At 37.1% G+C, this 18,222-nt stretch overlaps 1 protein-coding gene across 5 annotated transcripts in view; it reads right to left on the bottom strand.

Annotated features, from left to right (window-relative positions):
* Window positions 1-18,222, bottom strand: part of IQCH (IQ motif containing H) — a 305,076-nt gene that overhangs the window by 251,222 nt on the left and 35,632 nt on the right. For 4 of the 5 annotated variants that reach the window (XM_072614735.1, XM_072614742.1, XM_072614763.1 and 1 more), the window contains exon 4: window positions 8,052-8,169. In XM_072614735.1, the coding sequence (XP_072470836.1) occupies window positions 8,052-8,169 (118 nt within the window). Of the gene's footprint in view, window positions 1-2,064; window positions 2,114-8,051; window positions 8,170-18,222 lie in introns of those variants that run through there. The other variant, XM_072614771.1, reaches the window with a different exon arrangement.

Below are 18,222 nucleotides of genomic sequence, written 5' to 3'. Positions count from 1 at the left end.
AAAATGTAAAATATTTAATTGGAAAAACAACTGACCTGGAAAATAGATCCAGGAGAGAAAATTTAAGAATTATTGGCCTGCCAGAAACCCATGATGAAGAAAAGAGTCTGGACAATATATTCCAGGAAATCATCAAGGAAAACTGCCCAGAAATACTAGACTCAGAGGGCAAAATAGTCATTGAAAGAATCCACCGTTCCCCTCCCGAAAGGGATCCCAAACTCAAAACCCCAAGAAATATCGTTGCCAAATTCCAGAGCTATCAAGTGAAGAAGAAAATACTACAAGCAGCCAGAAAGAAACAATTCAAATATTAAGAACACACAGTCAGGATCACACAGGACCTTGCAGCTTCTACATTAAAAGATCGAAAGAATTGGAACCCAATATTCCGTAAGGCAAAGGAGTTGGGACTTCAACCAAGGATCAACTACCCAGCAAAGTTCAGCATAACATTTCAGGCAAGGAGAAAGTCATTCAACGAAATAAGGGATTTCCAGAGCTTCCTGACCAAAACACCAGAACTCAATAGACAATTTGATCTTCAAATGCAGGTCTCCAGAGAATCATAAAAAGGTAAACAGAGGGGAAAAAACAAAAACAAAAACTTGCTACTCAATTAGGGCAAACTGTTTACCTCCCTATAAGGGAAGATGAAACCTGGTAATCTTGAGAACTGTGCAGCTATTATGATAAAAGGGATATATGTAGAGGGAACGGGCATAAAGTAAATGATGTCATGTCAAAAATATGATTTAAGTATGAGAAGGGATTGTAATAGGAGGTGTGAATAAGGGGAAGCAGAAAATGGCAAATTATATCACAGGAAGAAGTACAAAACTATAGTAGAGGGAAGGAGGGGAGGGAGACGAGCATTGTTTGAGAGGTACTCTCATTTGATTTGTTCAAAGGAGGGAACAATAATCTTAAGTAGATAATCCTAACTAGCTCTATAGGTAGTAGGAGGGGAAGGGGGAAGAAAGGGGAGGGTGGCTAAAAGGGAGGAAAGAAGCAATAAGAGTAAAGGGGAGTAAAAGGGAGGGGGGCTAAAAGAAGGAGGGGAAGGCTGCAGGAGGAGGGGGAGAAAAGTAAATACTATTGAGGAGGGGAAGGGAGACGGGAGAGCTAAAAGCACAAATGGTGGGAAAGAGGTTGGAGGGAAATACACAGATTGTAATCATAACTGTGAATGTGAATGGAATGAACTCTCCCATAAAATGGAGATGGATAGCAGAATGGATTAAAAGCCATAATCCAACAATATGCTGCTTACAAGAAACACATTTGAAACGGGGGGATACACATAGGATAAAGGTCAAAGGATGGAGCAGAATGTATTGTGCTTCAGCTCATGTAAGAAAGGCAGGAGTAGCAATCCTAATCTCAGACAAAGCGAAAGCAGAAATAGATCTAATCAAAAGGGATAAGGATGGAAACTATATCCTGCTAAAAGGCACCATAGATAATGAAGCAATATCTTTACTAAACATGTATGCTCCAAGTGGCATAGCATCCAGATTCTTAGAGAAGAGGTTGGGGGAGCTGAAGGAAGAAATTGATAGCAAAACTATACTAGTGGGGGACCTCAACCTCCCCCTCTCTGAACTCGATAAATCCAACCTCAAAATAAACAAGAAAGAGGTTAAGGAGGTAAATAAAACTCTGGATAAGGTAGATATGATAGATCTTTGGAGAAAATTAAATGGGAATAGAAAGGAATATACCTTTTTCTCAGTGGTACATGGAACATTTACAAAAATTGACCATGTACTAGGACATAAAAATCTCACAATCCAGTGCAGAAAGGTAGAGATAATCAATGCATCCTTTTCAGATCATAATGCATTAAAAATTACATGTAATAAAAGGCCATGGAAAGAGAAACCAAAAATCAATTGGAAACTAAATAATCTAATTCTAAAGAAGGGTTGGGTTAAAGAAGAAATCATAGAAACAATCAACAATTTCATTCAAGAGAATGACAATAGTGAGACAACATACCAAAACTTATGGGATACTGCAAAAGCAGTTATTAGGGGAAGTTTTATATCTTTGAATGCTTACATAAATAAAATAGAGAAAGAGGAGATCAATGACTTGGGCTTGCAGTTGAAAAAGCTAGAAAAAGAACAAATTGAAAATCCCCAAGTAAATACCAAATTAGAAATACTGAAAACCAAAGGAGAGATTAATAAAATTGAAATTAAGAAAGCTATTGAATTAATAAATAAAACCAATAGTTGGTTTTATGAAAAAACTAATAAAATTGATAAACCTTTGGTCAATCTGATTTAAAAAAAGAAAGAAGAAAATCAAATTACTAATATTAAAAATGAAAGGGGTGAACTCACCTCCAATGAGGAGGAAATTAAAACAATAATTAGAAACTACTTTGCCCAACTTTATGCCCACAAATTCGATAATCTAAATGAGATGGATGAATATTTTAAAAAATACAAATTGCCCAGATTAACAGAAGAGGAAGTTGAATACTTAAACAACCCCATCTCAGAAAAAGAAATTGAACAAGCCATCAATGAACTCCCTAGGAAAAAATCTCCAGGGCCAGATGGATTCACAAGTGAATTCTATCAAACATTTAAAGAACAGTTAATTCCAATACTACATACACTATTTTTGAAAATTGGGGAAGAAGGAGTCCTCCCAAATTCTTTCTATGATACAAATATGGTTTTGATACCCAAACCAGGAAGAGACAAAACAGAGAAAGAAAATTATAGACCAATTTCCCTAATGAATATAGATGCAAAAATTTTAAATAAGATTTTAGCAAAACGAATACAGCATCTTATCACGAGATTAATACATTATGATCAGGTAGGATTCATACCAGGACTACAGGGCTGGTTCAATATTAGGAAAACTATTAGCATTATCAATCACATCAACAACAAAGCTAACAAAAACCACATGATTATCTCAATAGATGCAGAAAAAGCTTTTGACAAAATACAACACCCATTCCTACTAAAAACACTGGAGAATGTAGGAATAAAGGGAACTTTCCATAAAATAATAAGCAGTATCTATCTAAAACCTTCAGCAAGCATTATATGCAATGGGGATAAGCTAGATGCATTCCCAATAAGATCAGGGGTGAAACAAGGTTGTCCATTATCACCACTATTATTCAATATGGTACTAGAAATGTTAGCTGTGGCAATTAGACAAGATAAAGATATTCAAGGAATAAGAATAGCCAAAGAAGAAACTAAGTTATCACTCTTTGCAGATGATATGATGATTTACCTAGAGAATCCCAGAGATTTAAGTAAAAAATTACTTGAATTAATAAACAACTTTGGCAAAGTTGCAGGTTACAAAATAAACCCACACAAATCTTCTGCATTCCTATATATTAGCAACAAAGTCCAACAGCAAGAGATAGAAAGAGAAATCCCATTTAAAGCTAGGGTAGACAGTATAAAATACTTAGGAGTCTACCTGCCAAAACAAACCCAGGGATTATATGAACACAATTACAAGACACTTTTTGCACAAATAAACTCAGATTTAAGTAAGTGGAAAAACATTAGTTGCTCATGGGTAGGCCGTGCTAATATAATAAAAATGACAATTCTACCTAAATTAATGTACTTATTTAGTGCCATACCAATTAAACTATCAGACAATTACTTTCTAGAGCTGGATAAAATAATATCAAAATTCATTTGGAAAAACAAAAGGTCCAGAATATCAAAGGGGCTAATGAAAAGAAACGCTTGGGAAGGTGGCCTAGCACTACCAGACCTCAAACTGTACTATAAAGCAGCAATTATCAAAACCACTTGGTATTGGCTAAGAAACAGAGAGGTAGACAAGTGGAATAGACTTGGCACTCAAGATGCAGTAGGCAAGGAATATAGCAACCTTCTGTTTTGTTTTTTTTTTTTTCCTGTGGATAATATTTTATTCCTCTTTTCAACAAGGCCCTGAAGAAATAGCTAGTAGTTCCACAAAAATGGACTGAAAAGATTGTTGAAATAGGGTCTATTAAGGCTTCCATTGAATAATATTTTAACATTGAAAAAGTGAGTTCTTGGTGTTTTATTCAGAATTTTCCCAGTAGTATAAAAGCAGTGACAGGTCATTAGGAGAGCCATTTCATTTGACAAGTACTTACTCCACAAACACTTCTGTGCCATTTAGTTTTCATTATTTGCAACATACAATTCTATAGCTTAAATATTTCCTCAAGAACAGTTCAAAGTAAAGCTTTGTCCATAAATGTTGTGAGCTATAAATTTAACATTTATGGAAAGCAGGCCCCCTTCAGCCTACTTCTTCTCCATCAGCACCTCCTCCACCATGACATTAGCGAGTAGTTGAGTTGTGGATTGAATTGATAATGAGAATAATTGTTTCAATTTTATTTTGAATGTCTAGATTAAGTTTTATATTAATTTTCTTTGTTACAAAAGTCCTTATGCCACATTAAGGTTTTTTAGTTTTGCATATTATTTGATTATACTGGGAGAAGGATTCTTGGCACTATTCAATAAGTTGGTAATTTAGTAGGAAAAATGTCTAGACTGAGTTATTTCTCATTAAATTCTTTTTTTTTTTTTTTTTTGGTTTTCTTATCATGCTTTTTTTTTTAATTTTGTAATGTTTAACAATCACTGCCATACAATTGTGATTTTATCCCCCTCACCTACCCCCCACTCCCCCCTCCCTCCCCACGACTGCACACAATTCTGTATAGATTCTACATATACTTTCCTATTGAGTATATTTTCACTATAGTCATGCTATGTAGTCAGACTAAGATAAATGAAAGAAATCGTATAACAAATCAGAACATGATACACAAACACATACACATACACAAACATGATCTGCTACAATATGTGAGCGACTTCCATATTTCTCTCTCTGAGTGTGGCAGGCATTTTGCCTTGAGATCCTCCATTGGGATTTTTTTTTTTTTTTTGGTAAGAAGTTCTTGCGTTATTACAAAAATCTAAGTCTACCAGAAAAAACTCTCACACACTGTGGTTGTTGCTGTGCACAAAGTTCTCCTGGTTCTGCTCCTTTCACTCAGCATCAGGTCATATAAGTCCTTCCAGGCCTCTCTGAAGTCTTCTTGTTCATCATTTCTTATGGCACAATAGTACTCCATTCCATTCATATACCATAATTTATTCAGCCATTCCCCAATTGATGGACATCCCCTTGACTTCCAGTTTTTGGCAACTACATAGAGTGCTGCTATAAATATTTTTGTACATGTGGGACCCTTTCCCATTTTTATGATCTCTTGGGGATATAGTCCTAGTAGCGATATTGCTGGGTCAAAGGGTATGCACATTTTTGTAGCCCTTTGGGCATAGTTCCAAATTGCTCTCCAGAATGGTTGGATGCGCTCGCAGCTCCACCAACAATGAATTAGTGTTCCAACTCTCCCACATCCTCTCCAGCATTTATCATTTTCTTGTTCTGTCATGTTTGCCAATCTTATAGGTGTGATGTGGTACCTCAGAGTTGTTTTGATTTGCATCTCTCTAACCAATGGTGATTTAGAGCATTTTTTCATATGATTATAGATAGCCTTAACCTCTTCCTCTGAAAATTGCCTGTTCATATCCTTTGACCATTTATCAATTGGGGAATGACTTGTATGATTATACATTTGTATCAGTTCTCTATATATTCTAGAAATGAGGCCTTTATCCCTGAGCTTAGCTGTAAAAATTCTTTCCCAATTTACTACATCCCTCCGGATTTTGGTTGCATTGGGTTTGGTTGTGCAAAAACTTCTCAGTTTAATGTAATCAAAGTTATCCATTTTGCATTTCATAATGCATTCTATCTCTCCTTTAGTAAAGAATTGTTCCCTTCTCCATAGATCTGATAAATACACTATTCCTTGCTTCTCCAGTTTATTCATGGTATCAATCTTTATACCTAAATCATGTACCCATTTGGACTTTATTCTTGTGTACGGTGTCAGGTATGGGTCTATGCCTAATTTCCACCACACTGTTTTATCACCCAAGGACCCCAGCTTCTGGGATAAGAACTCACTGTTTGACAAAAATTGCTGGGAAAACTGGATAACAGTGTGGCGGAAATTAGGCATAGACCCATACCTGACACCGTACACAAGAATAAAGTCCAAATGGGTACATGATTTAGGTATAAAGATTGATACCATGAATAAACTGGAGAAGCAAGGAATAGTGTATTTATCAGATCTATGGAGAAGGGAAGAATTCTTTACTAAAGGAGAGATAGAATGCATTATGAAATGCAAAATGGATAACTTTGATTACATTAAACTGAGAAGTTTTTGCACAACCAAACCCAATGCAACCAAAATCCGGAGGGATGTAGTAAATTGGGAAAGAATTTTTACAGCTAAGCTCAGGGATAAAGGCCTCATTTCTAGAATATATAGAGAACTGATACAAATGTATAATCATACAAGTCATTCCCCAATTGATAAATGGTCAAAGGATATGAACAGGCAATTTTCAGAGGAAGAGGTTAAGGCTATCTATAATCATATGAAAAAATGCTCTAAATCACCATTGGTTAGAGAGATGCAAATCAAAACAACTCTGAGGTACCACATCACACCTATAAGATTGGCAAACATGACAGAACAAGAAAATGATAAATGCTGGAGAGGATGTGGGAGAGTTGGAACACTAATTCATTGTTGGTGGAGCTGCGAGCGCATCCAACCATTCTGGAGAGCAATTTGGAACTATGCCCAAAGGGCTACAAAAATGTGCATACCCTTTGACCCAGCAATATCGCTACTAGGACTATATCCCCAAGAGATCATAAAAATGGGAAAGGGTCCCACATGTACAAAAATATTTATAGCAGCACTCTATGTAGTTGCCAAAAACTGGAAGTCAAGGGGATGTCCATCAATTGGGGAATGGCTGAAAAAATTATGGTATATGAATGGAATGGAGTACTATTGTGCCATAAGAAATGATGAACAAGAAGACTTCAGAGAGGCCTGGAAGGACTTATATGACCTGATGCTGAGTGAAAGGAGCAAAACCAGGAGAACTTTATGCACAGCAACAACCACAGTGTGTGAGAGTTTTTTCTGGTAGACTTAGATTTTTGTAATAACGCAAGAACTTCTTACCAAAAAAAAAAAAAAATCCCAATGGAGGATCTCAAGGCAAAATGCCTGCCACACTCAGAGAGAGAAATATGGAAGTCACTCACATATTGTAGCAGATCATGTTTGTGTATGTGTATGTGTTTGTGTATCATGTTCTGATTTGTTATACGATTTCTTTCATTTATCTTAGTCTGACTACATAGCATGACTATAGTGAAAATATACTCAATAGGAAAGTATATGTAGAATCTATACAGAATTGTATGCAGTCGTGGGGAGGGAGGGGGGTAGTGGGGAGTAGGTGGGGAGGGATAAAATCTCAATTGTATGGCAGTGATTGTTAAACATTAAAAAATAAAAAAAAAAAAAAAAGACTGGTAGACTCCCTTTGCTAATGTCCAGAGTGACCAGTAAGGGAACTATGAATCAAGTGGACCACTGGAAAAAAAACAACAGATGACCCACACAGACAAAAAAGGGCAGTGCAGCCACTCATGCCAATGCAAGGCCTGAAAGACTTTTCATCCAGAGACTATAAATCACAAAATTCTGTGAAATGTAGTGATGCATTTAGACTTCTGAGACTTTTCTGATATAGAGTGCTTAATATCTGTTTATTAAATGAGATCAAATGAGAGAATATATGCAAAGTGCTTTGCAAACCTTAAAGTGCTTTTAAAGTTACCTAGTATTATTATTATATCACTTTCTTTAAATAAAACTTCTTATTCATTGCTACCATAATTTAAAGTGGGAGAGTTAGGGCCAGCTTACTCTGCTGGCTATGATGTGAGATTTTTCTTGGTTTCTAGGTCATAGCCTAAGCCAATAAAAATACATTTCCACTGAAAAAATGGGGCTATCTCTGACAGAAGGACTCCATTAAATGATAAACGAGAGTTCATATATGATCTAGCTAGAGAATAATAAGAAGTCTAACCTTTGTACTTGGATGACTCAATGGACGAGCTTTTCCCTTTCTTTTGCCTTCCCATTTTTTACATACACCTTCTTGTGGAAACAGAAATGGCTTCTGAGGAACACCAACTGGATGCCACCTATTTATGAAGACACATGATTTTGAAAATATGAACAACAATTTAAAAATGTTTATTTTAAAAATTATTTTGCTTTGTCATCTTAAAATAGTAAAAGTAACATTTTTAATTGAAAAAACTCTAAAAAAGAGTTTAAAAGGATGATTAAGTCAGGGCTATCTCTGACAAGGCCATTCTATTCTGAAACTCAAGAATGTATCTTAAATATCAGACCTTTCAAGTCTAATGAAAGCAGTTAGTATGGATAACAGAGATCTATCACTTGGTTGAGTTTATGTGACAAACGGCTGACAGAATAACTAGACTGTAAAGCACTCCTACCATAAAGAAAAATAAATAATGTGATCATTTGTCTAATAAAACAGAATCACTGAACAGCCCAGGTTAAATATACTCAAAAGCTGGTCTTTAATTAAACTGTTCATTATCATGTCACTTTCAAGACTTCCGTTAATGATTTGTTTGGTAAAATTTTGTATTCCTTTTTTGACTCAAAAGGTTATACTATCTTAAGTCTGAAGTCTACTATTGAAGGTGGCCTCTTATCCTTCACTTCTATGTAATGCATTTATTAAGGTACATTTCATACTCTCAATTCATGCACACTTCTTCACATATATGGAGAGACAGACTGGTAGAGTTCAATGACCTTAAGTGTCAGGATATTCAGATTCAGATTTTGATTGACATATGCTAGCTCTGTGATGGACAAGTCACTTAACCTCACTTTCCTCATCCATAGCATGAGAAGAAGAATTGTAATTGTTACCTCACTAAGTCACTGCAGAGAAATCGTGTAACCCTAAAGTAACAAAATTTTGAGCCACTGTCATAGAAGGTCTTCATAAAGTTATTGTGCATTTATAAAACTTCTCAACTTTTAAAACTTAATCTATAGGTAGGACAAAACATTACGATGTCATGATATTACTAAAAGCAGTGAATTTTCTTCTAAAATCTAACTTCTGCAGGCCCTGCTTTGCCAGTCTACCTTTTCATCTATCATACTCATTTTTTATAATGAAACCTAAAATAAGAATACATAGCATACTAATGTAATATCATTATCCTAAATTTGTTTTCAAATGCCACTTACACATTGATTCTATTTATACTGATATCCTGAGTTATTAAAATTTTTAAATGAGCAAGACCTAAAGAAAGAGCCTTTTTATTACATTGTTATATCTTGAATAAAGAGATTTTTTAGAGGGGTTGATTTGAGCAAGATATTGAGCAAGCTATCTAAAATGAAAATATTATATATGATTCTCTGCTTTTCCAGTGGAAAAGAGTGAGGGTACCATGTAAATGGAAACAGTACTAGATTAGAAGTCAGGAAAGAAAGGTAAAAGTCCTGGCTCTATAATCAGGACTAACATATGTGACTTCTTATGTATTGGGAAAGACCTAGCTCAATAAGGTCAAGGTCTTCCACTGCGTCCGGGGCCACTGGGAGTTGATCTGACCTATGTCTTGCCACTGGACTCCAATGACTATGGAGGAGAAAGTAAAGCTGATGACTTGGCACAGCTCTATCTTACTCAAATCCAATTCACTTGCGAGTCAAGACATCTCCCTCCTGATGTCATTGTTCCTCTCTGACAACAGAGGACTTTAGAATGTGAATTCTTTGAGGGCCAGGCATGTCTGCCTTTTCTATTTGCATCTCCAGTCCTCAATATGTGCTTTGCATATTATCAGTACTTAAATATTTTATTCATTCATTCATTCATTTCATTTGTATCTTCCAGATGCATTCATGTCATGAAAATCAAAAATACTTCCCATACTGTAAAACTCTGAAACAAAAACCTGGAGGCAGTTCAAGCTTCTACTCAGTCCCTCAATCACAGAATGTGGCTTGTGCCTCAGTCGATCCTGAGGATAAACTTGGCACTCCCTTCTGACTTTTGGTATTAATGGGAAACACTGAAAAGAGATAGGGAGCTCTGATTTCATTGGTATAGGAAACGCTCAGATGAGGAAATTTTACCTCTGCCAAGGCAGACCAGTCTATTCTCTATAATTCATAGTCTTAGAAAATTAAAGAATTCTGAACCACTGCAGCTAATGGTGACATGAAAAAGCATATTCAGAGGAAGAAATTAAAACTATCTATAATCATATGAAAAAAATGCTCTAAATCACTATTGATTAGAGAGATGCAAATCAAAACAACTCTGAGATACGACATCACACCAATCAGATTGGCTAACATGACAAATCAGGAAGATGATAAATGTTGGAGAAGATGTGAGAGAGTTGGAACACTAATTCATTGTTGGTGGAGCTGTGAGCTGATCCAACCATTCTGGAAAGCAATTTGGAACTATGTCCAAAGGGCTACAAAAATGTGCATACCCTTTGACCCAGCAATATCGCTCCTGGGACTCTATCCTAAAAAGATCATAGAAATCGGAAACAGTCCCACATGCACAAAAATATTTATAGCAGCTCTCCTTGTGGTAACCAAAAATTAGAAATCAAGGGGATGCCCATCAGTTGGGGAATGGTTGAACAAGTTGTGGCATATGAATGTAATGGAATCCTATTGTGCTATAAGAAATGATGAAAAGGAAGACTTCAGAGAAGCCTGGAAAGACTTACATGAACTGATGCTGAGTGAAAGGAGCAGAACCAGAACTTTGTATACAGCAACAACCACAGTGTGCAAGGAATTTTTCTGGTAGACTTAGTACTTCATTGAAATGCATGGACTTAAAAAACTTCCAATGGACTCTTAAGGCAAAATACCTTCCACATACAGAGAAAGAACTATGGAATTGGATCTCAGACAGAAACAGACCATTTTCTTTTGTATTATGTTATGTTTTGTTTTGTCTTATGGTTTCCCCCATTCATTTTAACTCTTCTATGCAACATGCATTTTAGAGGGAAAAAAAAGATGTTGAGGAAATAATAGGATACACTGATTTTCTATCACCTCCCCAGGTAAGTGGTATATCTAACAAAACCATCACCTCAGTTGCAACTCAAGACACAAAGAAGAGATTGATATTTGACCTCTTGATGCTTTCAGGACTGTGTGGTTGTTTTCTTTTAGTCACCACAAAGAAAGGGGAAGGGGAAATAAACTTCTGCTGAATAAAGGATAATAAAAAAAAGAAAAGAAAAAGAAGCACAATTCTCTTCTCCCCCCCTGGGAAATTAAATGACTTGTCCTGCATCACAGAGCCAGTATGTGTCAAGGGCAGGACTTGAAATCTAGGCTTCCTGACTTCAAGGACAGCTCTCGATCTGCTCAGGGGTAAGGAACCTGTCCAAGCTGTATTTAAAGGAGATTTGTTCTGTGACATTTGGATTCAGTCAAAATGATGCACTTAAGGACATAAAGGGTCACATGTTCCCCACCCTGGTATGCCATCCTGAAAAAAAAGACTACTTCATCATTTTAAGGCAAAACCCAACTCAGAATGTTCAGACCATGTCTAATTCTTCAAAACACAGGTCTACTTTGACAATTCTCTATGTGATTGAAATTGAAAAATATATCAAAATGACAATAATCCCTTGAGGATCTAATACTCTTTATCATCTAGTAAAAATAGCCTGGACAGCAAAGTCTGTGGTGTAGCTACCTCACAAAGACAACTATTTAAGTTATTTGCCTGTAATGATTAATATTTTAGTTGCATCCCCAAGAGATTGGGAGAAATACACAGTAGTGCCTCAGAGGGTCTTTCAGACTACATATCTTCCTCCATAGAGGAAGACCAGATCTCTAGTGGAAATGTTGCTGTGTAGCCACAATGGTTCATCTCTTCTATTGACTTCTTTCCTTTATTACTTTCAGTCCCCCTAACTTCCTCTCTCTCTCTCTGTCTCTCTATGTGTTTCTCTCTCTTTCCTTGTCTCTCTCTCTATCTGTCTCTCTCTCTGTCTCTCTCTCTGTCTCTCTCCTTTCTGCTGTCCTTCACCACCCTCTTCCTATTACTTCAATTTCCCACGCTCTTCAATTTCCTTTTCTCTATTCTAGTTAATCCTTCATTATTATCTCATTCAGTTCAATTCAACCCAATGAGCACCTTTTTTGTATACCTTACACATGACAGACTCTGCATTAAGTATCAGAGGGAATACAAAAGCAGTAGAACTCAAAGCCCCTGATCTCAAAGAGTTTATAATTAAGTTGAGGAAAGATAATGTATGCAAGCAGGCACTTGAAAGTTGTTGTTGAATCAAACTGAGTAAAACACCTAGAGAACAGACAAATAATACGCAACATAGTTCAAACTATAAACATAAATACTGAAAGCCTACAAAGTATGAGATAAGTAGGATGAAACAAGGCGGAACATATTATTGAATATAAAAAAATTTAACTTTTTAAATTGTTTTTAGGTGACTTTGTTCAGTAGAATTCCCAGCATACTTCTGCCTCTAAGAGTATGAGTGAGCATGCTTGTATCCTTGTTCCTTCCTGACAGGGCATAGTCAGGTTCTGGTTGCTTTTCAGTAACTGGTACTACCCCACTTTCAAGGTGGCTAGGACTCAGAAATATGGATTCATGTCAAAAGATCTGCCTTCGTTGTGAATAATATCCAAGTGAATGATAAATGGCTCCCGGTCCGTTTCCCCCCCCCTAACTTTTTCCTTGTACCTTTCTTCTCAAGGAGTCTTGAGGAACAGAAGGAACTCTTCCTCCCTCCAGATGTTGGGAGAAAGAAAGCACATAAGAAAGAAGCACAACTCTCCCTGACCCAAATAGGTGAATGCTTCCGGAAAAAAAAGGCAGGATGCAAATGGCAAAAAAGAAGGAGAAAAGGTCTGAAAACAATGTCACTTTCTTTTACAGGCTGACAGAGAGGTGGCTTTTCTGACAAATGTCTTTCCTCCTGAGTCCCATCTAACTAACTGTTGTGGGGATAGCTCCAGGCCACTGAAAACCAATCAGAAGCTATCTCTGTCCTCTCAACAAGATGCTAACAGACATATGGGTATGTCTATATTTAATAGGTAAAAGATATGCTTTTGTGTCCGTGTTACAGAAGGGAATAGATGTGCTCACCCAACTGATTGGGCAGGTGTGGGAAAATCTCTTGATGAACCCAGTTATGTCCTTGTCTGTGTTTGGCATCAATGCTTTTATTTCTATGTGTTTATGACTCTGAGGATCCAATGAAAAACAAGTGAGGAAGTATGGCTCAAGAGTAAGAAATAAGAGAAACCAAGGGATTACAGACCATTAGAAGCCTCATATCATGAGTAAAGAGAGTCATAAGGTGCCAGTCACGGCAAGATTCTAATAATAATAATAATAATATAAAAATTAAAATGGAATCATTTTAAATTTCAAAAAAATTGAAATTGATTCAGTTCTAACAGACAGAATATGACTAGCCGCCAATGTGGGAATCATTTCCAAACCAACTGTCTGTATACAATGCGACTTGTTAGAGCAAAAATCAAAACAGATACCAAATTAGCAGAATAAAAATGCACAGATGACACAAAAATAACTCTGTGATTGACTGAGACTGATTGAGACAACTCTAATTTGACTTATGTGACCAAGCTGCTAATACTGAAACATGGGATATGGATGAAATAACAGACGTTGGCAACCTACCACCATTTCCAAAGGAATTTTAACTATCATAAATCAATTAATACAAAAAGGAAACTAAAAGAAACTACCTCACCTAGCCAATACTTTAATTTTTTTGTCAAGAAAAAATATATAGTAGTCAGTGGTAACACCAGTTTTAGAGTATAAACTTTCAAAATTTAGGAAGGTAGATGACAGATTATGAACAATCTTATAAACCATCAAGAAGAAACACAGGGAATGGCAATTTTACATTCAGCTTGGGAAGAGGTCTGATTAATAATAGCTAATATTTACAGAGTGCTTTAAGGTTTGCAGAACATCTAACACATATTATCTCATTTGATACAGTCAACAACCCTGGGAGGTAGGTGGCGCTGTGATCTCCGTTTTACAGATAAGAAAACTGATACTGAGAGAGGTGAAGTAACTTCCCAGGGTCACTTAGCTATTAAGTGTCTGAAACAGGATTCAAACTCAAGTCTCCCTCTCTAAACCATCTAAACCTCTCTAAACTATTCACTAAACCATATTGCTACTTATTAAGCCAGATAATCCTGAGCAGGAAGGTGGACAACAAGCACATGAAAAATGCAAAAACTCAGTAAAGATTCTTATTAGAAATTCTCTCTATGGATGACACGGTACCACCAAGTCAATATTGTAACATCAGATACTAAGGGCAGTATTTCTCCTGAGGGCAGATTCAAGATAGTGGAGTAAAAAGGCATAACTATCACCCCCCCAAAACTACTCCTACAAAATGACCACAGAAAACATCAAGTAGAATTCTGAGTGAGAAGGCCAAGACAAAGTTATAGCAAACCATTTTTCCAGTTCAGGCAAACTTAGGAAGACTGAGAGGCCTCTAGACACTATGGTGGAGGCTGGTAGTTGGGAGTATAGAATGAAAGAAGCATAGCAAGGTGGAAGCCTCATTGGCTGTGAGCTGGAAGGCAGCAGCAAATCCCAGGGATGATAAAGGGACTGAACACATAGGGAGATACCAGTGGACCCCTACCCCAGCATTGGGAACAGGGTCAGGTACCATCTGGCAGCTCCATAACCCATTACCAGTTCTAGGTTGTGTTTCCAGGCTAGAAAGGAATGGTTACAGTCACAAGGGAATAGAGGTTGTATCTGTGTAAGCACCAGAGTACAGACTAGGAAGGCAGTGACCAGACCTCTACATGAATCCCACCAAGTTGAAAGTACCAAAAACCTACACGTACCCAAATCAAGCTGTGAAAGCAGAAGGTCATAAAAGACAGAAGATCAGGTCAGTCATCCCTCTACTCAGAAGTCAGCAGAGCCCAACTTTAATATAAAGTTCAAAATCAAGAAGTAGGCTGGAAAAATGAACAAATAACAAGAACATCAAAAAGAACCTGACTGTAAAAACTACTATGGCGGCAGGGAAGCTCATGAAAAAAACACAGAAAAAGACAATTTACTTGAAAACATCTTCAAACAAAGCCTCAAGAAAAAAGGCAGATTGGACACAAGCCCAAAAAAATTCCTAGAGGAACTAAAGAGAGATTTTTTTAAAAAAGAAAAAAAAATTTAAATCAAATAAGAGAGGTAGAAGAAAAATTGGGAAAACAAATAAGAGCTATGCAAGAAAATTATGAAAAGAGAATTAATATTTTGGTAAAAGAGGCACAAAAAACTGAAGAAAATAACTTTTTAAAAATCTGAATTAGTCAAATGTTAAAAGAGGTTTGGGGCAGCTGGGTGGCCCAATATAGTGGGCAGGATAGAGTGCCAGGCCTGGAGTCAGGAAGACTTATCTTCCTGACTTCAAATCTAGCTTCAACCACTTAAGTAGCTGTGTGACCCTTGAAAAATCACGCAACTCTAATTTGCCTCAGTTTCTTCTTCTGTAAAATGAGCTAGAAAAGGAAGTGGCAAACTACTCTTGTATCTCTACCAAGAAAACCCCAAATGGGAGACTTCTAGGAGCCAAGACGGCAAAGTAAGAAGTAAGTTGCTCTCACTCTCCCTTACTGACTTCTGAAGCCCAGACAATATTGCACCAGGAAAAACACTGGAACAGCTGAGCCAGCAGAAGGATGGTGTGCAGCAATCTTGTAGCCCAGGAAGTATGGAGGATTAAAGGGAAAAGTCCCTCTCTCTCCGGTGGAGGGGTGGCAGTATGAGACAGGAGGTATCCCAGCGAACCAGTGGCAAGCCCCACCTCAGAAAACTAGGAGGAGATCCTGAGCCCCAGGTGGTGGAGCAGGCAAGCACCTACACCAGGACCTCCCAAGTGCCTTGGCACAGGCAAGGGAACCAGTACACTCCAGCTTGGAAAGCTACCATGTGTACCAGTGGGCAGGTGTGTTCCAACAACCAAACCTCCCAGTGTATCAGCACAATTCCAGGAGGTACCTGAGGCCCCAGCAGGCAAAGTCAGTGACCAGGTCCTGGGCCCTCGCCACAAAAAGTTTGGGTCAGTGCCCCTGTGCTCCAGCAGGAGAGCCCAACTATAAAAGTCAGAAAATAGACAAACACCACGAGCAAAAAGCAGAAACAGACAATGTCCTAGATTCTTACTATGGGGACAGGGAGATAACTGTACAAATTAAGAAGAGGACAACATTGTAAATATAACCACATCTGAAACCTCAAAGGGGAATATGAACTGATCTCAAGCCCAAAAAGCCTTGGAAGAGTTCAAGAAGGATTTTAAATGTCAAATAAGAGAGATAGAAGAAAAATTAAGGAAAGAAATGAGAGGTATGCAAGAAAGTCAACAGCTTGGAAAAGGAAGGACAAAATGGATTGTAGAAAATAAGTCCTTAATTGGCCAAATTGAAAAAAAATACATTGAAGAAAACCCCACATGGGGTCACAAAGAATCAGACACTACTGAGAAATGACTGAATAACAAAAGAGGCACAAAACCTCACCAAAGAGAATAACTCATTAAAAATTAGAATTGGTCAACTGGAAGCCAATGACTGCATGAGACATCAAGAAACAATAAAACAAAGTCAAAAGACTGAAAATATAAACAAAAATGTGAAAAATCTCATAGGCGAAACAATTGACTTGGTATAGATTAAAGAAAAATAATTTAAGACTTATTGGACTACCTGAAAAATTTTAAAAAGAGCCTAGACTATGTGTGTGTGTGTGTGTGTGTGTGTGTGTATACATATACATATCTACATGGTGTGTGTATATATGTGTGTATGTATGTATACATAATGTAAGTATGTATATGTATACATATATGTATACACACATGTTTGTACATATACAGTTGTATACGTACACACACATACATATTTCAGGAAATTGTTAAGGAAAACTGTCCAGATATCTTAGAACCAGATGGCAAAGTAGAAATTGAAAGAACTCACTGGTCATTTCCTGAAAGAGATCTTAAAAGGAAAACTACTAAGAATATTGTAGCCCAACAAAAAATTAAAATCCCCAATTAAATACAAAAATAGAAATCCTAAAAACCAAAGTAGAGATTAATAAAACAAAAAGTAAAAAAGTTGAACTATTTAATAAAACTAGGATCCGGTTTTGTGGGAAAAAAATAAAATAATAAAAGAGATAAACTTCAGCTAATTTGACTTTAATAAAAGAAAAACAAATTACCAGTATCAATAATTAAAAGGGTTGGTTGGTTGGTTGGTTTATTGTTGTCCTTTGTTCCCGAAAACATCTGTGTTCAACTGTGGCTGATCAGACCAATACAAGCTTGGAATACTCTACCACAGTGAGGCACAAACAGTCCATGTGAACATTTGGGGTAGATTCCCTAAATTTGCGCATCCTGCATTTCCTTTGAGCTATTTCAATTTTGTTTTACTCAAAGAGTACAGCACCTTCTCTGATGTGGGGATACCATGCTGAGCAGTCCCGTGCCAGTGTCTTCCATGTCACACAAAAGTTCTTGAGACTGTCCTTGTATGTCTTCTTAATATCATGTGGACACTTGACCTGTGTGAGTTCTCCATTAAATAGTCTTTTTGGTAGGTGTACATTTGGCTTTCAAACAATGAGGCCAGCCCATTGGAGTTGTGCTTTCTGAAGCAGAGTTTGAATGCTTGGCAGCTTAGTTTGAGAAAGGAACTCAGTGTGTGGTACCTAATCCTGTCAGGCTTTCTTCAGAATCTTCCTAAGACAGTTCAAATGGAAGTGATTCAGTTTCCTGGCATGGTGCTGGTAGACCATCCAGGTTTCAGAAGCAAACAACAATGAGGTCAGCACAACAGCTCTGTAGACCTTCAGTTTGGTAGCCAGTCTAATACTTCTTCTCTCCCATACTTTCCTTTGGAGCCTCCCAATCACTGAGCTAGCTCTGGTAATACATGCGTCAACTTCATTATCAATGTGTACATCCCTGGAAAGTACACTACCAAGGTAAAGTGAACTTATCCACAGCATCCAAAACTTCTTCATTTGCTCTAACTGATAGTTCCACATATGGATGGTGTGGTGGTGGCTGATGGAGCACTTG

The sequence above is a fragment of the Notamacropus eugenii genome, chromosome 1 (assembly GCF_028372415.1).
Source record: "Notamacropus eugenii isolate mMacEug1 chromosome 1, mMacEug1.pri_v2, whole genome shotgun sequence".
In the NCBI taxonomy this organism is placed as follows: Eukaryota; Metazoa; Chordata; class Mammalia; order Diprotodontia; family Macropodidae; genus Notamacropus; species Notamacropus eugenii.
The sequence above is the reverse complement of the archived record's forward strand: the minus strand, read 5'-3'. Positions and strand labels throughout refer to the sequence as shown.